The sequence below is a fragment of the Lates calcarifer genome, linkage group LG3 (genome assembly GCF_001640805.2).
Source record: "Lates calcarifer isolate ASB-BC8 linkage group LG3, TLL_Latcal_v3, whole genome shotgun sequence".
In the NCBI taxonomy this organism is placed as follows: domain Eukaryota; kingdom Metazoa; phylum Chordata; class Actinopteri; family Centropomidae; genus Lates; species Lates calcarifer.
The window spans coordinates 21,243,958-21,266,455 of NC_066835.1; the positions used below are offsets into that span (position 1 = coordinate 21,243,958).

The 22,498-nt window shown below is 39.8% G+C and overlaps 1 long non-coding RNA gene and 3 gene segments (V, D, J or C); 2 read left to right on the top strand and 2 right to left on the bottom strand.

Annotated features, from left to right (window-relative positions):
- Positions 1–494: 494 nt before the first annotated feature.
- LOC108887600 (Ig kappa chain V region 3381-like) lies at positions 495–19,018 on the bottom strand. The segment is given in 3 exon segments: positions 495–656; positions 18,608–18,799; positions 18,907–19,018. Coding segments are annotated over 3 exon segments (414 nt in total).
- Positions 8,184–9,692, top strand: LOC108887534 (Ig kappa-b4 chain C region-like). The segment is given in 2 exon segments: positions 8,184–8,349; positions 9,189–9,692. Coding segments are annotated over 2 exon segments (471 nt in total).
- LOC127141702 (uncharacterized) lies at positions 10,025–10,721 on the top strand. The gene is made up of 2 exons (XR_007812214.1): positions 10,025–10,104; positions 10,519–10,721. It is a non-coding gene; the product is annotated as an uncharacterized LOC127141702 (long non-coding RNA).
- Positions 11,454–12,113, bottom strand: LOC108887538 (Ig kappa chain V region 3381-like). The segment is given in 2 exon segments: positions 11,454–11,800; positions 11,908–12,113. Coding segments are annotated over 2 exon segments (423 nt in total).
- Positions 19,019–22,498: the final 3,480 nt, after the last annotated feature.

A 22,498-nucleotide genomic window follows, 5' to 3' on the forward strand; every position in this document is an offset into this window, starting at 1 on the left:
ACCTGTCTATATCCACTGCCTATCAAATAAAGGCATTAAAACTCCCAATAATAATAATGATAAAAATAATAATCATAATAAATATACAGATGTCTGTAGTATGAGATGCCAGGGAGAGAAAACATAATCATACAAATATATAAAAATAACACAATATTAGTTATTAGTAATATTAGCATTAGGTGTAATGATTGTACAAATGTAATGCCTTCCTTGGTGCCAGACACCCTCCATAAAATCAAGAGAAAGACACTATAATATTGTTTCTATCTAACTTGAGATGGAAGGAAGGAAAGAAAATTGTGAAATAAAGCAGAATGTCAACAGTATAGATTTTATGGTGGTATGACTGCACAAAAGTGCCTTTGTTTTTTGTGTGATTCTTCATGAAAGCATCAACAAGAGTAGTGAGGGAGGACATCCATGACTAGTGAACTGTATCAGTCTCTGCAGTAGCTTCCAGCTGCAGCAGTCACTTCAGTTTCTGTTCAGTCTGACTGAGGGAGGTTTTTGTACGACGCTTTTTCACTGTGTGAACACCCACTGACTGTTGATAGAGTGAAGACTCTGACAGTAGTAAACTGCTGCATCTTCAGCCTGGACTCCACTGATGGTCAGAGTGAAGTCAGAGTTTGATCCACTGCCTGTAAAACGATCTGGAATCCCTGATTGTCGAGTGGTAGCATAGGAAATAAGAAGTTTAGGAGTTTCTCCATCTCTCTGTTGGTACCAGGCTAAATAGTGGTAGTTGTTATAAACATAAACATTCTGACTGGTTCTACATGTGATGCTGACAGATCCTCCCAGAGCAGATCTCACTGCTCCAGACTGAGTCACTGTGACCTGGCCTCTGGACTCTGAGGATACAGAGACAGAAACATAAAGCAGCGTCATGGTTTTGTGGGCTTCATTTCAGAGGGACGGATGTTGATAGAGGAGAGGAGTTTGATTCTCTGGACTTTACCTGTGAAGCAGCAGCAGAGGAGAGTCCAGATGAGGACGGAGATCAAAGTCATGTTTTTGATGAGGAGGATTTCTGTGGCTTCTGTTGTCATGAAGGACAGCTGTCAGTCATCCAGTCTTCAACTCTCAGGACTATAAACTCTCCCAGAGCACTGGAGCATGGTGCTGCTGATGCAAAGTGGCTCTCTATGGAAATGCTCTGACTGACTCCAACAGAGACTTGTTAGTTGTTACTGGTACAGTGCTGCATGTACAATGATGCACGTAAAGGAAAAAATTAAAGTTATTGATGTAAGGTTGAAAAAGTTCAGGTTTTTTGTGAAAATGTCATCGGTACATTGTACAAACAGTGGAACCAGCACTAGGCTGAGATGACAAGTGTTTGCAATGGCCATTTGTATTCTGTACATTTCAAAGTTAATTACAGAGTAGTCAGAAATTCTGCTTTTGTCCCTGTCAGATTATGGGTTAAAATAATAGTATTGTAATATTCTGAAAAGAAATTAATTTTATGGTGGTGTGCAGAGGTAGGTGGTAACAACTCACATTTAGTTTGTTACATGTACTTGCAGCTACAATATGCAGATTCTGGAAATCAAGCTACTGGTAGAGTGAGACTCAAAAGCAAACCTCTCCACCCCTCCCTGGTTCATGACAAAACCAGCTCAAGTTCCCAATAAAACAAGGGAGACCACGAAGTTAATCAAGGATTAAAGCAAAACACATTTATTTAACTACTGGTAAACTATACACACATTTACTGTGGGTTATGTAGATCAGTATTATCAGTGGTGTGATAAACGGCTACCAAACACAAATTCAACACTTGGAATCAACTCCAGACTTTTTATCTGCTGAATTTGTCATGAAATAATGAGGGAACAGGCCACACCTGGACATGAGTATTTTTACTGGAGGAAGAATAGAGTAGAGGAATAGGAATTTTAACATTTACTTGTCAAGGAAGCTTTGAAAGTTCAACAAGAAAAATCTCTTCACTCATACTATCCCTTGTTCCTTTATGAGGTATCATTGGCTTTATAGTCCTGATCTACTTCTTTCCATTTCTATCAAATTACTCAATTCACAATCATGACATTACCATATCTAACCAATGATACAACTGCCCATGTTCCTCCAGCCAGTAGCTGAGGGAGGTTTTTGACTCTTCACTGTGTTAGCATGTCCTGACCACTGATAATGTGGATGGCCTGATATCACTTAAAATAAGTGAGAGAATATAAGCAGTAATCTTTGAAATTTGGGTGATATTTATTTCTCATACACTATTTTATCTTTTATTATCATACTGAGAAATATAAATGTCACTTTAAAGGTTGTTGTTTATATATAAGAGATATGTGTTTTGGTTACTGATCAGGTTTTGGACTGAAAGCTGGTAAAATGTTTAGATTGTAGATTGTATAGTAGAATGTCATCTGCAAAAAACCTGATGTGTGACTGATGTTGGTGGAATTCTTGATGGAAACTAGTGTATAATAGATTGAATCCTGGAGAAGGGAGATAACAAGATCAACTGAACCTTTATATATAAATTAATCTGATCTTTTTGATCTTTTTGATGAAATGGAAAACGTTAGTGTGTGTGTGTGTCCTCAGTGAACTGTATCAGTCTCTGCAGTAGCTTCCAGCTGCAGCAGTCACTTCAGTTTCTGTTCAGTCTGACTGAGGGAGGTTTTTGTACAATGCTTTTTCACTGTGTGAACACATTCTGACTGTTGATTTCATGATAACTCTGACAGTAGTAAACTGCTGCATCTTCAGCCTGGACTCCACTGATGGTCAGAGTGAAGTCAGAGTTTGATCCACTGCCTGTAAAACGATCTGGAATCCCTGATTCTCGAGTGGTAGCAGTGTGAATAAGTAGTTTAGGAGTTTCTCCATCTCTCTGTTGGTACCAGGCTAAACAGTGGCTGTTGTAATGAAGATAAACATTCTGACTGGTACTACATGTGATGGTGACAGAGCCTCCCAGAGCAACGCTCACTGTTTGTCTGTGCAGCTGTTGAGTCAGATCAGTTCCTCTCCACTTGAAGGTTTTTGTACGACGTTGTATCACTGTGTGAGTGGGTAGCTGTTACGCTGCTGACAGTAATAAACTCCTGCATCTTCAGTCTGGACTCTACTGATGGTCAGAGTGAAGTCAGTTCCAGAATAACTCGCACTGAAACGATCTGAAACTCCAGACTGACGGTTTGTAGTATCAGCAATCAGGAGTTTAGGAGGTTCTCCAGGTTTCTGAAGGTACCAGTGAAGGTAGCTACCCATACTTGAACTGGCTTTACACCTGATAGAGACAGTCTGTCCCAGAACAACTGACTGAGCTCCAGGAGACTGAGTCAGGATGATGTCTCCTGATGAACCTGAAAACATGAAACAGAGGAGAAGGGTTAGAGACAAATCAGTAATTTTATGTGTGTGTGTGTGTGTGTGTGTGTGTGTGTGTGTGTCCTCAGTGAACTGTATCAGTCTCTGCAGTAGCTTCCAGCTGCAGCAGTCACTTCAGTTTCTGTTCAGTCTGACTGAGGGAGGTTTTTGTACGACGCTTTTTCACTGTGTGAACACATCTTTACTGTTGATATAGTGATAACTCTGACAGTAGTAAACTGCTGCATCTTCAGCCTGGACTCCACTGATGGTCAGAGTGAAGTCAGAGTTTGATCCACGGCCTGTAAAACGACCTGGAATCCCTGATTGTCGACTGGTAGCCCAGTAAATGAGCAGTTTAGGGGTTTCTCCATTTCTCTGTTTGTACCAAGCTAAACAGTGGTTGTTGCTATAAACGTAAACATCCTGACTGGTCCTACATGTGATGGTGACAGAGTCTCCCAGAGCAGCACTCACTGCTCCAGGCTGAGTCACTGTGACCTGGCCTCTGGACTCTGAGGATACAGAGACAGAAACATAAAGCAGCGTCATGGTTTTGTGGGCTTCATTTCAGAGGGACGGATGTTGATAGAGGAGAGGAGTTTGATTCTCTGGACTTTACCTGTGAAGCAGCAGCAGAGGAGAGTCCAGATGAGGACGGAGGTCAAAGTCATGTTTTTGATGAGGAGGATTTCTGTGGCTTCTGTTGTCATGAAGGACAGCTGTCAGTCATCCAGTCTTCAACTCTCAGGACTATAAACTCTCCCAGAGCACTGGAGCATGGTGCTGCTGATGCAAAGTGGCTCTCTATGGAAATACTTTGAAATGGTCTAAAATGGTTTAATTTCATTTCTAATTTCAGCTTTAATGTTTTATTTCTAGAACAGCCTGTAATATTTGGTTCCATATTTAATGTTTCTTAATCATTCTCCCAGACTAAGGTTTTCATACCCAGTTGACATTTTGAGAATTTTATGGGTTTGAAAAAACTGCTTAAATGTTAACAGTTGATTGATGATTGATTTGAATGTTTGTGTAGTAAAATCTGACTGTTTAATGATGACTCGTGCAGACATGAAGAACACAGATTATCATTTGTAAGACTTTTGTTTGAAACTGCAAATAAACACTGGAATAACAGAGGGCTAGTTTTAACCTTTTACATTTAGTAATAAAACATGTCAGTTTTCAGGGTTAAGAAGTGATGTCTGACTGTTGCCATGGGTACTGAGCCCAGAAGTGAAAAACTGAAGACCAGTTTCATATAATCTGAAGGAGATCAACAGCAGTTGTAGCTTCCTCTGCTGTAGTCCACAGGAGGGGTTGAGTTTACCTCAAATACATTTTATTAACCTCTGTGTCTCTTCCTCCAGTGGGTCTAGTCGTCACATACGTGTGACAGTAAAAACCTTCTTTGTAATACAAGTATTTGTGGAGTTGTCTCCTCACACTTCTCCCCTCTCCATGCACCTTGGAGGTAGGTGAAGTTATTCCAGTTGTTGCTTCCATTCCTACTCTGCAGCATATTCTCTTTTAACAGTTGAAATAGCAGGGATTCAGTGTGAGGCTGAGGTCAAAGGTCATGAGCAAGGAATTTATCATTAACTTTCCCAGGATGGTCACATTGGACTCTTTCAAAAATCAGATAAAAACATTGAATTATGATGAGATATGAATGGATGGTGGATAAAATGTTAACAAATATTATTTGATTTCCATATGAAGGATTTCTGCGCATGCATGTGTGTGTGTGTGTGTGTGTGTGTGTGTGTGTGTGTGTGTGTGTGTGTGTCCTCAGTGAACTGTATCAGTCTCTGCAGTAGCTTCCAGCTGCAGCAGTCACTTCAGTTTCTGTTCAGTCTGACTGAGGGAGGTTTTTGTACGACGCTTTTTCATTGTGTGAACAACCACTGGCCGTTTGCATTGAAATGACCCTTACAGTAGTAAACTGCTGCATCTTCAGCCTGGACTCCACTGATGGTCAGAGTGAAGTCAGAGTTTGATCCACTGCCTGTAAAACGACCTGGAATCCCTGATGCTCTATGAGAGGCCCCATAAATGAGCAGTTTAGGAGTTTCTCCATATTTGTATTGGTACCAGTATGAGTCATGGTAAGCTCCAGCATGAACGATCTGACTGGTTCTACATGTGATGGTGACGGAGCCTCCCAGAGCAGATCTCACTGCTCCAGGCTGAGTCACTGTGACCTGGCCTCTGGACTCTGAGGATACAGAGACAGAAACATAAAGCAGCGTCATGGTTTTGTGGGCTTCATTTCAGAGGGACGGATGTTGATAGAGGAGAGGAGTTTGATTCTCTGGACTTTACCTGTGAAGCAGCAGCAGAGGAGAGTCCAGATGAGGACGGAGATCAAAGTCATGTTTTTGATGAGGAGGATTTCTGTGGCTTCTGTTGTCATGAAGGACAGCTGTCAGTCATCCAGTCTTCAACTCTCAGGACTATAAACTCTCCCAGAGCACTGGAGCATGGTGCTGCTGATGCAAAGTGGCTCTCTATGGAAATACTTTGAAATGGTCTAAAATGGTTTAATTTCATTTCTAATTTCAGCTTTAATGTTTTGTTTCTAGAACAGCCTGTAATATTTGGTTCTGTATTTAATGTTTCTTGATCATTCTCCCAGACTAAGGTTTTCATACCCAGTTGACATTTTAAAAAGTTTATGAGATTGAAAAAACTGCTTAAATGTTAACAGCTGATTGATTTGAATGTTTGTGTAGTAAAATCTGACTGTTTCATGATGACTCCTGCAGACATGAAGAACACAGATTATCATTTGTAAGATTCTTCTTGAAACTGCAAATTAAATACTTAAAATAATAGAAGCTTCACAATTTACATCCTCTGTGTACTATAAACTCAGAATATTCAGTTTGCAAACACACAACTATACACTGGAATAACAGAGGGCTAGTTTTAACCTTTTATATTTAGTAATGAAACCTGTCAGTTTTCAGGGTTAAGAAGTGATGTCTGTCTGTTGCCATGGGTACTGAGCCCAGCAGTGAAAAACTGAAGACCAGTTTCATATAATCTGAAGGAGATCAACAGCAGTTGTAGCTTCCTCTGCTGTAGTCCACAGGAGGGGCTGAGTTTACCTCAAATACATTTTATTAACCTCTGTGTCTCTTCCTCCAGTGGGTCTAGTCGTCACATACAGTTGTTGTGTCCATTCCTACTCTGCATCATATTCTCTTTAAACAGCTGAAATAGCAGGGATTCAGTGTGAGGCTGAGGTCAAAGGTCACGAGCAAGGAATTTATCATTAACTTTCTCAGGATGGTCACATTGGACTCTTTGGAAAATCAGATAAAAACACTGAATTATGATGAGATTATAATGGATGGTGGATAAAATGTTAACAAATATTATTTGATTTCCACATGAAGTATTTCTGCGCATGCATGTGTGTGTTTGTGTGTGTGTGTGTGTGTGTGTGTCCTCAGTGAACTGTATCAGTCTCTGCAGTAGCTTCCAGCTGCAGCAGTCACTTCAGTTTCTGTTCAGTCTGACTGAGGGAGGTTTTTGTACGACGCTTTTTCACTGTGTGAACACACCACCACTGTGATAACTCTGACAGTAGTAAACTGCTGCATCTTCAGCCTGGACTCCACTGATGGTCAGAGTGAAGTCAGAGTTTGATCCACTGCCTGTAAAACGATCTGGAATCCCTGACTGTCGACTGGTAGCCCAGTAAATGAGCAGTTTAGGAGTTTCTCCATCTCTCTGTTGGTACCAGGCTAAATAGTGGTATGGGCTGCTATAATAAACATCCTGACTGGTTCTACATCTGATGGTGACAGAGCCTCCCAGAGCAGCACTCACTGCTCCAGACTGAGTCACTGTGACCTGGCCTCTGGACTCTGAGGATACAGAGACAGAAACATAAAGCAGCGTCATGGTTTTGTGGGCTTCATTTCAGAGGGACGGATGTTGATAGAGGAGAGGAGTTTGATTCTCTGGACTTTACCTGTGAAGCAGCAGCAGAGGAGAGTCCAGATGAGGACGGAGATCAAAGTCATGTTTTTGATGAGGAGGATTTCTGTGGCTTCTGTTGTCATGAAGGACAGCTGTCAGTCATCCAGTCTTCAACTCTCAGGACTATAAACTCTCCCAGAGCACTGGAGCATGGTGCTGCTGATGCAAAGTGGCTCTCTATGGAAATGCTCTGACTGACTCCAACAGAGAGCTGGATCACTCTGATGACGATGTTTATCAATGGATCAATCAGAATATTGATCAGGATGTCTTCATTCTTAATCTAGACTCAGTTTATCAGATTCATTGCCAGAGATCTCTTTGATTCTCACCATTACATTCTGTATAACAAAGCTGGTTGGTCCTCTGTCGTGTAGAGGTGTGATAAACACTTGTATCTTTTCATCCATAAAGTCTTTATTGGACATTCACCACCCTGTACAACATCTGTGTTAGACTGGACCACAGGACTCTACCAAACTGATCTACTAATTGTCTTATGCTCCCAAAAATCGGCTTCTAGTTTTTGTGAACCAAACACATGGAAGTATCCACAACACTCTCAAGATCAACACTCTCACTACCCCTGAACAATTCAAGATGATGATCTCAAACCACTTAACCTCAGTGCGCAACTGTTTTCACTAATACTACTACTAGGACTATTGTCCTACTTTTTCACTCTGTTTATTTCTTTGTATCTTAACATCATTACAAATTGAGGAAAACCTGAATGATATTTTGGCTTAAATAAAGATTTGAATAAATTATTATTTTAATGGAAGGTGTTTTAATGTAAAGGTTCATTTTTCGTTCAAATTGAGATATGTATGAAAAAATACCAAAATAAAATGTTGGTACTAAGTGTACTGAATGTGAGTTTGTTTGTTTCAAAGTCAGAGAGCCGTGTCTCTCTACAGTCAGAGGTTTTTGTACGACGGCTCAATGAGTTTGTATCACTGTGGGCCACGTTCGGTGGAGGAACCAAACTGGATATTGGAAGTAAGTTTCTGCATAAATACTAAAAAAAGTAAATAATGTATGGTAATGTTTTAATTTGAGTTTTTAAATGTTTGCAGCAGATAAAATTATTTTATTTATTACACTTTTAGTAATTTTGTTTTTATTTCTCCTCCTTCATCATGGAGCTGAACTCAGAGCAGATTTACTAAACTTTTCTTTACACAGTCTTGTCATGAATAAATTTAAGTTGAACTGTAGAAAAGTTCAAACTTAAAAATTGATTTTAAATATGTTTTCTTAGAATCGTTTTTATTTTCAAACCTAAATGATAACTTGTTTAAAGATTAAGATTCATCCAAGTGAAGTAAAACAATGTGAAGATGAAGACTGATATTTGAAAAGGTTAGAAAATCTGTATCGCTTTGTTGGATTTTACATTGTTTCTGATGTAGTTTGAAATAACTCAAAGGTTTTTGAAAGCATGGTTTAACTCCACATGAAGAACATTTGATGGTTTTCAGATCATTACTTGTATCTGTAGATGTTTCCCCAGAAAACCAAAGTAATGTATAATTAAGATTTTTGTTGATTTTGATGAGAAAGTTTAAAACTTTGTAAAACCTGTTGTTATTTCCAGTGTAGTTTGATATATTTCAGGTCAAACTGTACGATGATTCTCTCTGTGCTGACATGCATGAGAGGCTTCTTAAAGGGAAGTGAAACAATGTGTGAGTGAGTGACTGGTGGAGCAGAAAAACATCTGACACAAACTCCTTAAAGGAGAAAATCAACTCTCACACAGTAAAAGTGTCCAAGTGTCTGGTGTTTGATTGACAGCTGTGTGGTCCCTGTCCTCTAAGCTGATTGGTGTCTCCTAGGTGATACTCGTCCCACCCTGACGGTGCTGCGCCCCTCCACTGAGGAGCTGGACCAGGGGAAGGCCATGCTCATGTGCCTGGCCAACAAGGGCTTCCCCTCAGACTGGAGTCTGGCCTGGAAGGTGGACGGCAGAAGCAGCGGCAGCAACTGGGAGGAGACCAAGAGCCCCGGGGTGGTGGGGAAGGACGGCCTCTACAGCTGGAGCAGCACCCTGAAGCTCCCTGTAGACCAGTGGCAGAAGGTGGTCTCTGTGACCTGTGAGGCCACCCAGGGCTCCCAGACTCTGGTCTCAGAGACACTGAGGAGAGACCAGTGTTAGTCCTGACCTGACTCACTGGGACTCTGCTACTGGTTTTAATCTACTACTGCTCTCAGTCTCCACTCTCTCTGAATCTGTCTGTCTCTTTTTCTCACTCATTCTCTAATTTCATGTTTCATTTATAAGGTTTTGATGCATCTTGTATTTTTTCTTTGTGACAGTACAATAAAGATCTATCATCACATCAGCTGTTTTTCTGAATGTTATTATAAAAGACATATAATCTTTCTGTCTTAATTGTTCCATTAGATCAGAAACTGATTTTAAAATACCTTTGAAATAATAAGAGAGAAACATAAGTTCATGTAATGCAGTAGCAGCTATAATACCTGATGCTTTGTGAGCATGATGCTAAAAAGATCATAATGATATTAACTTCCTTGCAGCCATGATAGAAAAAAAAGTTCTGAGAAGAAAGTTTACTGATAAAACATTTCAAGTAAAATCAGTTCTACAGTCTGTGTCTGATCAGTGAAGTGACTCATTGGTAGAAACTCGGGTGTTGAAATGGTTTTAGAAGAGTCCAGAAAGTGGAATGAATCTGAGTAAATGTAGAAAGTCTGAGAAGAATGTGCTGCTTTAGAATTATCAAGTAGGTGTGGTATATTTGATGGTGATGATGTGAAGATGATGAAGAGAAGATCTCCGCTGACACTGTCTTACTTGCATATAGAAGTTTATTGCAAAGAAGTCCAGCATCAAAACAAGCACTGCAGTAGCCTGTGAGAGGATCCGAGCCACTATGGATCTCTCTCCCAACAGCTCTAAACATCAGTATATATATATGTTAGTCGTCTTTATGATTTACAGCGAGACATCGGGCTCTCACTCAATGACCTCACTTTTCCAAGAGAAAGAGAGAAGGGAGGAAAGGCCCTCTCCCTGTTCCTTATATGTATATGTTCATGGCTACTAACCTAAACATGAACCCAAGAATAGAAAGACATACATGGAACTTCAGGCATTCCAAAAGAGTAAAAACCATATATGGAACGTCAGACACTACATAGGATTTTATCAGCAGTTTATATCATCAGAGCCTCAGTATCAGCAGTGTGGTGTCAACATTTAACACAACGTGTGTGTTTTATAACCTGAAGGTTTATTGAAAACTCATGTGTAACTGAATTGAATATAAATCAGATGAAATTCAGTTGAAAATAACTTGAAAAATAAACTTTGATTAAAACATGGAATTTATATTTCATATTCATATTAGTGTTACTATGTTGTTACCTGCAAAGATTTAACTTCATTTAAATTCATATATAAGTGATGTATGTTGCTCACAGTTTAAATACATTGTTTAATATCCTGTAAACAAAATTATCATTATATTGTAACTTAATAGATGATAAATAATATTTCCTGATATTTTTCTGTTATATTAACTTGATTGTCAGTCAAACTTCTAAAGTGTGTCTATTTCTGTGCAGCTGTTGAGTCAGATCAGTTCCTCTGCAGCTGAGGGAGGTTTTTGTACGATGTTGTATCACTGTGTGAACGGGGTGCTGTAATCCTGCTGACAGTAATAAACTCCTGTATCTTCAGTCTGGACTCTACTGATGGTCAGAGTGAAGTCAGTCCTAGAATAACTCGCACTGAAATGATCTGAAACTCCAGACTGACGGGAGGTAGCATAATAAATCAGGAGTTTAGAGTGAGTGCTTGTTCTTTGATTACTGGTCATGGTTGGGTATGAGAGCCTAGAGGATGATCATATTATGATGTATAGTAGAATGTCATCTGTGTAAATGTTGATTTTATGATGTGTGACTCTGAATAGTCTGAGATGTTGGTGGATTTATAGGGAATGATGGTAGTACGTGTGTGTGTATGAGAGAGAGAGTGTGTGTGTGTCCTCAGTGAACTGTATCAGTCTCTGCAGTAGCTTCCAGCTGCAGCAGTCACTTCAGTTTCTGTTCAGTCTGACTGAGGGAGGTTTTTGTACGACACTTTTTCACTGTGTGAACGACCACTGGCTGTTGATATAGTGTGCACCCTGACAGTAGTAAACTGCTGCATCTTCAGCCTGGACTCCACTGATGGTCAGAGTGAAGTCAGAGTTTGATCCACTGCCTGTAAAACGACCTGGAATCCCTGATGCTCGAGTTGTAGCATAGTAAATAAGCAATTTGGGAGTTTCTCCATCTCTCTGTTGGTACCAGGCTAAAAGGTGGTAGTTGTTCCAAACATGAACATTCTGACTGGTTCTACATGTGATGGTGACGGAGCCTCCCAGAGCAGATCTCACTGCTCCAGGCTGAGTCACTGTGACCTGGCCTCTGGACTCTGAGGATACAAAGACAGAAACATAAAGCAGCGTCATGGTTTTGTGGGCTTCATTTCAGAGGGACGGATGTTGATAGAGGAGAGGAGTTTGATTCTCTGGACTTTACCTGTGAAGCAGCAGCAGAGGAGAGTCCAGATGAGGACGGAGATCAAAGTCATGTTTTTGATGAGGAGGATTTCTGTGGCTTCTGTTGTCATGAAGGACAGCTGTCAGTCATCCAGTCTTCAACTCTCAGGACTATAAACTCTCCCAGAGCACTGGAGCATGGTGCTGCTGATGCAAAGTGGCTCTCTATGGAAATGCTCTGACTGACTCCAACAGAGAGTTGTTAGTTGTTACTGGCACAGTGTTGTATGAACAATGATTTATGTGAAGGGTAAAAAAAAATTAAAGTTAATGGTGTAAGGTTAAAAACGTTCAGGTCAGATTTAAGTTCACTTTTAATTCTTTGTGAAAATGTAATCAGTACATTTTAGTGGAACCAACATTAGGCTGAGATGACAGGTGTGTGCACTGGACATTTGTATTCTGTACATACAGGTATAGATAGCCACATTGACAGGTCAGTGAACTATTAAACATTCCACAAAGAATGACATTTTTTCCGACCTTGTCTTTGTTCGGAGTGCACATGACCATGACTGCATGTGTGTTATCAGGCCACATCTTACATACAGTAGTGTACATATGTACTCAAAAAGCAATTTATTGTGTGCTTCTGTGCTCCACTTAAATTGATACCCTTAACAGTGCAATTTGATGGTTTCCTTTATACAAAAAATTATATTCTTCTCCATTTTAATTATTTCTCTGCATGATTTAAATATTCTTATTTGAAATAACTTTGGACATCATTTTAATCTTTCCTGTTTTATGACGACCTTCTAACATCTGTCCAGGGACTACAGTTAAAAAAATGTTCTGGTCAACTTTGGTTCTTTGACTATAATGTTTGTTTGTGTATACAGCCCCTGTTAAACAAATCAATGAAAAAATAAATTACATTAAATGAGTACATCTGTCATGACAATAAAATAATCCTATGCCGGATGTTGATGGACTGAGGCAATTCAAGGTGAACATGTTGTGATGTATAATAAGATGTCATCAGCATATGGGCACATTTTCGAGTGATTTGACAATAAAAGGGTGCTTGAGTTTTTGTGATTCTTTCAATGTGAGTAACTGGTTATTTCAGAAAAAGTGGAAACAGTAGTGGAGAAATAACACATCCATTTCAAATGAACAATATATTTAGTTTTATTGTGATACAGCAGTTATTGTTATATAAGTATTTCTAATAAGGTATGTGTGTTTCCTCAGTGAACTGTATCAGTCTCTGCAGTAGCTTCCAGCTGCAGCAGTCACTTCAGTTTCTGTTCAGTCTGACTGAGGGAGGTTTTTGTACGACGCTTTTTCACTGTGTGAACACCCACTGACTGTTGATATAGTGAAGACTCTGACAGTAATAAACTGCTGCATCTTCAGCCTGGACTCCACTGATGGTCAGAGTGAAGTCAGAGTTTGATCCACTGCCTGTAAAACGATCTGGAATCCCTGATGCTCGAGTGGTAGCATAGTAAATAAGCAGTTTAGGAGTTTCTCCATCTTTCTGTTGGTACCAGGCTAAATAGTGGTTTGGGCTGTTATAATAAACATTCTGACTGGTTCTACATGTGATGGAGATGGAGCCTCCCAGAGCAGATCTCACTGCTCCAGGCTGAGTCACTGTGACCTGGCCTCTGGACTCTGAGGATACAGAGACAGAAACATAAAGCAGCGTCATGGTTTTGTGGGCTTCATTTCAGAGGGACGGATGTTGATAGAGGAGAGGAGTTTGATTCTCTGGACTTTACCTGTGAAGCAGCAGCAGAGGAGAGTCCAGATGAGGACGGAGATCAAAGTCATGTTTTTGATGAGGAGGATTTCTGTGGCTTCTGTTGTCATGAAGGACAGCTGTCAGTCATCCAGTCTTCAACTCTCAGGACTATAAACTCTCCCAGAGCACTGGAGCATGGTGCTGCTGATGCAAAGTGGCTCTCTATGGAAATACTTTGAAATGTTCTAAAATGGTTTAATTTCATTTCTAATTTCAGCATTAATGTTTTGTTTCTAGAACAGCCTGTAATATTTGGTTCCATATTTAATGTTTCTTGATCATTCTCCCAGACTAAGGTTTTCATACCCAGTTGACATTTTGAAAAGTTTATGAGATTGAAAAAACTGCTTAAATGTTAACAGCTGATTGATTTGAATGTTTGTGTAATAAAATCTGACTGTTTCATGATGACTCCTGCAGACATGAAGAACACAGATTATCATTTGTAAGACTTTTCTTTGAAACTGCAAATAAAATATTTAAAATAATAGAGGCTTCACAATTTACATCCTCTGTGTACTATAAACTCAGAATATTCAGTTTGCAAACACACAACTATACACTGGAATAACAGAGGGCTAGTTTTAACCTTTTACATTTAGTAATGAAACATGTCAGTTTTCAGGGTTAAGAAGTGATGTCTGTCTGTTGCCATGGGTACTGAGCCCAGAAGTGAAAAACTGAAGACCAGTTTCATATAATCTGAAGGAGATCAACAGCAGTTGCACCTTCCTCTGCTGTAGTCCACAGGAGGGGTTGAGTTTACCTCAAATACATTTTATTAACCTCTGTGTCTCTTCCTCCAGTGGGTCTAGTCGTCACATACGTATGACAGTAAAAACCTTCTTTGTAATAAAAGTATTTGTGGAGTTGTCTCCTCACACTTCTCCCCTCTCCATGCACCTTGGAGGTAGGTGAAGTTGTTGAGCCAAAAGATGGGAAAATAATGCCAATGTAATTTTTTATCGATTTCCATCTGCAAATACATTCATTTTATGGTTCTGGAAATCAAGAAACTGGTAGCATGAGATTCAAAAGCAAACCTCTCCACCCCTCCTTGGTTCAGGACAAAGCCAGCTCAAGGTTCAAATGAAACAAGGTAGACCACACAGACAATAAAGGATTAAATGAAGACATATTTATTTAAACTATACATAAAGTTTTGTAGATTCATTTTATCAGTGGTGTGATGAGTGCATGAATGTGAGAAAGTGTAATGTGTGCAGCTGATAATGTGAAAAATCAAACCAACAGAACCTCAAAACACAACCAAACAAACCCCCTCTTGCTGTGAGGACAGAGAGAACTGACATCTCCAGTCCTCTTATACAGCAATCAGGAGAAGTGGATTCAGGTGTGGCTCATATCCTCCTGACACACCTCTGCCACTCTGACTGCCTCCTAAACACTTTGATCAACACCTCTTTGGACTGCATATTCAAACTTCCCATCAACAGCTACCAAACACAAATTCAACACTTGGAATCAACTCCAGACTTTTTATCTGCTGAATGTGTCATGAAATAATGAGGGAACAGGCCACACCTGGACATGAGACTGACTGTCAGTCAACTGTCCAATTACTGTTCAGCCTCTGAAAATGGAGGGACTGTGTATAAAAATGTCTGTAATTCCCAAATAGTTAATGTGATATTTTTGTTAAATTCCTTGAATTAAAGCTGAAAGTCTACACTTTAATCACATCTTGATGGATTCATTTCAAATCCATTCTGGTGGTGTGTGGAGGCAATATTATGAAAACTTTGTTACTGTTCAAATACTTATGGACCTGACTGTAAATGTAGCAGGTGATCTAATCAGGAGATGATGAGGTGACATTTCAGCACAAGCTAACCATAAATATAGGTGTATATGTTAGTGGGTTTTTGATTTTTTACTTTGTTAACAGGTGTTGACCAGTGATAATGCGCATGTGCATAAGTGAGTAAATTCTAAAAGTTTTGATGAACTGTATAAATGATGTGTTGTATTTCTCATACAGTATTTAGATAAATATTATCATAAAAAGAAATACATATTTTAAAGTTTAAACTGTACTGTTAATATAAAAGAGATGTGAATGCTTTGAAAGCATGGAAGATGATATTGTGATGTATAATAGAATGTCATCTGTGTAAAAGTTGATTTTGTGATGTGTGACTCTGAATAGTCTAAGATGTTGGTGGATTTATAGATGAAAGAAACAAGATATAAAGTTCTACTAAACCTTTAAACATAATTTAATACAGTTGAAGGTGACCTTTGTATTTGTTTCGATAAAAGAGGAATAAGGGTAGAGTGTGTGCGTGTGTGTGTGTGTGTGTGTGTGTGTCCTCAGTGAACTGTATCAGTCTCTGCAGTAGCTTCCAGCTGCAGCAGTCACTTCAGTTTCTGTTCAGTCTGACTGAGGGAGGTTTTTGTACGACGCTTTTTCACTGTGTGAACACACCACCACTGTGATAACTCTGACAGTAGTAAACTGCTGCATCTTCAGCCTGGACTCCACTGATGGTCAGAGTGAAGTCAGAGTCTGATCCACTGCCTGTAAAACGATCTGGAATCCCTGATTCTCGAGTGGAAGCATAGTAAATAAGCAGTTTAGGAGTTTCTCCATCTCTCTGTTGGTACCAGGATAAACGGTCTGAACCATAAACATTCTGACTGGTTCTACATCTGATGGTGATGGAGCCTCCCACAGCAGATCTCACTGCTCCAGACTGAGTCACTGTGACCTGGCCTCTGGACTCTGAGGATACAGAGACAGAAACATAAAGCAGCGTCATGGTTTTGTGGGCTTCATTTCAGAGGGACGGATGTTGATAGAGGAGAGGAGTTTGATTCTCTGGACTTTACCTGTGAAGCAGCAGCAGAGGAGAGTCCAGATGAGGACGGAGATCAAAGTCATGTTTTTGATGAGGAGGATTTCTGTGGCTTCTGTTGTCATGAAGGACAGCTGTCAGTCATCCAGTCTTCAACTCTCAGGACTATAAACTCTCCCAGAGCACTGGAGCATGGTGCTGCTGATGCAAAGTGGCTCTCTATGGAAATGCTCTGACTGACTCCAACAGAGAGTTGTTAGTTGTTACTGACAGTGTTGTATGAACAATCATTTATGTGAAGGGAATAATGAAAAAGTTACTGATGTAAGGTTCAAGATGTTCAGCTTTTAAAGGTGCAGAGTTAAATGCACTTTTAGTTCTGCATGAAAATGGAATCAGTACATTGAAAAGAGGGTAGAACAAGCACTAGGCTGAGATAACAGATGTGTGCAATGGACATTTGTATTCTATACATTTCAAAAGTTAGTGGAAATAGTCAGAAAATCTGATTAAGTTCCTGATCAGATTATGAACTTAAAGACATGAAAATAATGGTAAAGTAATTTTGTTTTATTGATTTTCATCCTCAAATACATTCATTTTATTCTTCTGGAAATCAAGAAAATGGTAACATGAGATTCAAAAGCAAACCTCTCCACCCCTCCCTGGTTCAGGACAAAACCAGCTCAAGGTCCAAGTGAAACACGGAAGACAACATGAATAATCATGAACCATACACAAATTTACTGTGGGTTATGTAGATCAGTATTATCAGTGATGTAATGAGTGGACGAATGTGAGAAAGTGTGATGTATACTGAATATGTACTAATACAACCTCAAAACACAACCAAACAAACCCCCTCTTGCTGTGAGGACAGAGAGAACTGACATCTCCAGTCCTCTTATACAGCAATCAGGAGAAGTGGATTCAGGTGTGGCTCATATCCTCCTGACACACCTCTGCCACTCTGACTGCCTCCTAAACACTTTGATCAACACCTCTTTGGACTGCACATTCAAACTTCCCATCAACAGCTACCAAACACAAATTCAACACTTGGAATCAACTCCAGACTTTTTATCTGCTGAATGTGTCATGAAATAATGAGGGAACAGGCCACACCTGGACATGAGACTGACTGTCAGACAACTGTCCAATTACTGTTCAGCCTCTGAAAATGGAGGGACTGTGTATTAAAATGAGCTATCTTAATGGTTTCATGTCAGATCCATTATGGTGGTGTGTGGAGGCAAAATTATTATAATTGTGTCTGTGTCCAAATACTTATGCACCCAATTGTATATGTAGCAGATGATGATGTAACATTTAATCACAATCCAAAATATAATCTACTTCTTTCCATTTCTGTCAAATTCCTCTATTCACAGTCCTGACGTCACCATATCAGACCAAAGATTTTTCTGCACATGTTCCATGAGTCTGTGAATGAGGGAGGTTTTTGTACAATGATTTTAAAAAAAAAAAAAAATCTTGTTAACAGGCATTGGCCATAGACAATGTGCATGGCTTGGTATTACTTAGAATAAATGGGAAAATATGAACTTAAAATTTGGATAAGCTGTGCAAGGGATTCTGTCATTTATTTTTCAGAGAGTCATTAATCAAGTCAATTAGGGAAATACAAATTTCAAACTGTATGAACTTCACTGTTCATATAAAGGTGGAGTGAGTGCTTTGATTACTGGTCAGGTTTTGGACTGAAAGCCAGGAGGGTGATTATATTGTGATGTAGAGTAGAATGTCATCTGCAAAAAAGTTTAGTTTATTATGTGTGACTGATACAGTTAAAGGTCGTTTCAATAAAATTAATATAATTTATGTGTGTGTGTGTGTGTGTGCGTGTGTGTGTGTGTCCTCAGTGAACTGTATCAGTCTCTGCAGTAGCTTCCAGCTGCAGCAGTCACTTCAGTTTCTGTTCAGTCTGACTGAGGGAGGTTTTTGTACGACACTTTTTCACTGTGTCAACGACCACTGACTGCTGATATAATGTGCACCCTGACAGTAATAAACTGCTGCATCTTCAGCCTGGACTCCACTGATGGTCAGAGTGAAGTCAGAGTTTGATCCACTGCCTGTAAAACGACCTGGAATCCCTGATACTCGACTGCTAGCAGCATAAATAAGCAGTTTAGGAGTTTCTCCATCTCTCTGTTGGTACCAGGCTAAACAGTTTGAACCATAAACATTCTGACTGGTCCTACATGTGATGGTGACGGAGCCTCCCAGAGCAGATCTCACTGCTCCAGGCTGAGTCACTGTGACCTGGCCTCTGGACTCTGAGGATACAGAGACAGAAACATAAAGCAGCGTCATGGTTTTGTGGGCTTCATTTCAGAGGGACGGATGTTGATAGAGGAGAGGAGTTTGATTCTCTGGACTTTACCTGTGAAGCAGCAGCAGAGGAGAGTCCAGATGAGGACGGAGATCAAAGTCATGTTTTTGATGAGGAGGATTTCTGTGGCTTCTGTTGTCATGAAGGACAACTGTCAGTCATCCATTCTCTAACTCTCAGGACTATAAACTCTCCCAGAGCACTGGAGCATGGTGCTGCTGATGCAAAGTGGCTCTCTATGGAAATGCTCTGACTGATTCCAACATATGCATCATGTTGTAGATGAGACAGCTATGATCCAGTGTTAAGCTGAGGTCAAAGGTCATGATTAAGCCTATTCTCAATAACTGTTCCTGGTTGGCTCCTCTTGAATTTTTGGCAAATCAGATAAAAACATGGGATTATATCTAGATATGAATGGATGGTGAGAATCTGTGGTGGAGAAAATAATATGATTTCCACCGAGATCAGTTTATGTTATAAAACATGTTTTGACACACTTTAATTGATCGTCACAGCAACAATAGTGAAATGTTGAATCCACTTCATGTCATTTTGTGTGTACATTGTGTCCACATGTGCGTGTGTTTGTGTATGTTTCTGTGTGTGTGTGTGTGTCCTCAGTGAACTGTATCAGTCTCTGCAGTAGCTTCCAGCTGCAGCAGTCACTTCAGTTTCTGTTCAGTCTGACTGAGGGAGGTTTTTGTACGACGCTTTTTCACTGTGTGAACACAGCTTGACTGTTGATAGAGTGAAAACTCTGACAGTAGTAAACTGCTGCATCTTCAGCCTGGACTCCACTGATGGTCAGAGTGAAGTCAGAGTTTGATCCACTGCCTGTAAAACGATCTGGAATCCCTGATGCTCGATAGGTAGCAGCATAAATAAGCAGTTTAGGAGTTTCTCCATCTCTCTGTTGGTACCAGGATAAATAGTGGTTGTTGTTATAAACATGAACATTCTGACTGGTTCTACATGTGATGGTGACGGAGCCTCCCAGAGCAGATCTCACTGCTCCAGACTGAGTCACTGTGACCTGGCCTCTGGACTCTGAGGATACAGAGACAGAAACATAAAGCAGCGTCATGGTTTTGTGGGCTTCATTTCAGAGGGACGGATGTTGATAGAGGAGAGGAGTTTGATTCTCTGGACTTTACCTGTGAAGCAGCAGCAGAGGAGAGTCCAGATGAGGACGGAGATCAAAGTCATGTTTTTGATGAGGAGGATTTCTGTGGCTTCTGTTGTCATGAAGGACAGCTGTCAGTCATCCAGTCTTCAACTCTCAGGACTATAAACTCTCCCAGAGCACTGGAGCATGGTGCTGCTGATGCAAAGTGGCTCTCTATGGAAATGCTCTGACTGACTCCAACAGAGAGCTGGATCACTCTGATGATGATGTTTATCAATGGATCAATCAGAATATTGATCAGGATGTCTTCATTCTTAATTTTATGTACTACAGACTTTATGCTGTTTCTAATCTCAAACCTCCTAGACTCAGTTTATCAGATTCATTGCCAGAGATCTCTTTGATTCTCACCATTACATTCTGTATAACAAAGTTGTTTGGTCCTCTGTCGTGTAGAGGTGTGATAAACACTTGTATCTTTTCCTCCATAAAGTCTTTATTGGACATTCACCACCCTGTACAACATCTGTGTTAGACTGGACCACAGGACTCTACCAAACTGATCTACTAATTGTCTTATGCTCCCAAAAATCGGCTTCTAGTTTTTGTGAACCAAACACATGGAATTATCTACAACACTCTCAAGATCAACACTCTCACTACCCCTGGACAATTCAAGATGATGATCTCAAACCACTTAACCTCAGTGCGCAACTGTTTTCACTAATACTACTACTAGGACTATTGTCCTACTTTTTCACTCTGTTTATTTCTTTGCATCTTAACATCATTACAAATTGAGGGAAATCTCAGTGATTTTTTGGCTTAAATAAAGGTTTGAATAAATTATTATTTTAATGGAAGGTGTTTTAATGTAAAGGTTCATTTTTCGTTCAAATTGAGATATGTATGAAAAAATACCAAAATAAAATGTTGGTACTAAGTGTACTGAATGTGAGTTTGTTTGTTTCAAAGTCAGAGAGCCGTGTCTCTCTACAGTCAGAGGTTTTTGTACGACGGCTCAATGAGTTTGTATCACTGTGGTGGACTTTTGGTGGAGGAACCAAACTGGATGTTGGAAGTAAGTTTCTGCATAAATACTAAAAAAGTAAATAATGTATGGTAATGTTTTGATTTGAGTTTTTAAATGTTTGCAGCAGATAAAATTATTTTATTTATTACACTTTTAGTAATTTTGTTTTTATTTCTTCTACTTCATCATGGAGCTGAACTCAGAGCAGATTTACTAAACTTTTCTTTCTTGTCATGAAGAAATTTAAGTTGAACTGTAGAAAAGTTCAAACTTAAAAATTGATTTGAAATATGTTTTCTTAGAATCGTTTTTATTTTCAAACCTAAATGATAACTTGTTTAAAGATTAAGATTCATCCAAGTGAAGTAAAACAATGTGAAGATGAAGACTGATATTTGAAAATGTTAGAAAATCTGTATCGCTTTGTTGGATTTTACATTGTTTCTGATGTAGTTTGAAATCATTGAAAGGTTTTTTAAAGCGTGGTTTAACTCCACATGAAGAACATTTGATGGTTTTCAGATCATTACTTGTATCTGTAGATGTTTCCCCAGAAAACCAAAGTAATGTATAATTAAGATTTTTGTTGATTTTGATGAGAAAGTTTAAAACTTTGTAAAACCTGTTGTTATTTCCAGTGTAGTTTGATATATTTCAGGTCAAACTGTACAATGATTCTCTCTGTGCTGACATGCATGAGAGGCTTCTTAAAGGGAAGTGAAACAATGTGTGAGTGAGTGACTGGTGGAGCAGAAAAACATCTGACACAAACTCCTTAAAGGAGAAAATCAACTCTCACACAGTAAAGGTGTCCAAGTGTCTGGTGTTTGATTGACAGCTGTGTGGTCCCTGTCCTCTAAGCTGATTGGTGTCTCCTAGGTGATACTCGTCCCACCCTGACGGTGCTGCGCCCCTCCACTGAGGAGCTGGACCAGGGGAAGGCCATGCTCATGTGCCTGGCCAACAAGGGCTTCCCCTCAGACTGGAGTCTGGCCTGGAAGGTGGACGGCAGAAGCAGCGGCAGCAACTGGGAGGAGACCAAGAGCCCCGGGGTGGTGGGGAAGGACGGCCTCTACAGCTGGAGCAGCACCCTGAAGCTCCCTGTAGACCAGTGGCAGAAGGTGGTCTCTGTGACCTGTGAGGCCACCCAGGGCTCCCAGACTCTGGTCTCAGAGATACTGAGGAGAGACCAGTGTTAGTCCTGACCTGACTCACTGGGACTCTGCTACTGGTTTTAATCTACTACTGCTCTCAGTCTCCACTCTCTCTGAGTCTGTCTGTCTCTTTTTCTCACTCATTCTCTCATTTCATGTTTCATTTATAAGGTTTTGATGCATCTTGTATTTTTTCTTTGTGACAGTACAATAAAGATCTATCATCACATCAGCTGTTTTTCTGAATGTTATTATAAAAGACATATAATCTTTCTGTCTTAATTGTTCCATTAGATCAGAAACTGATTTTAAAATACCTTTGAAATA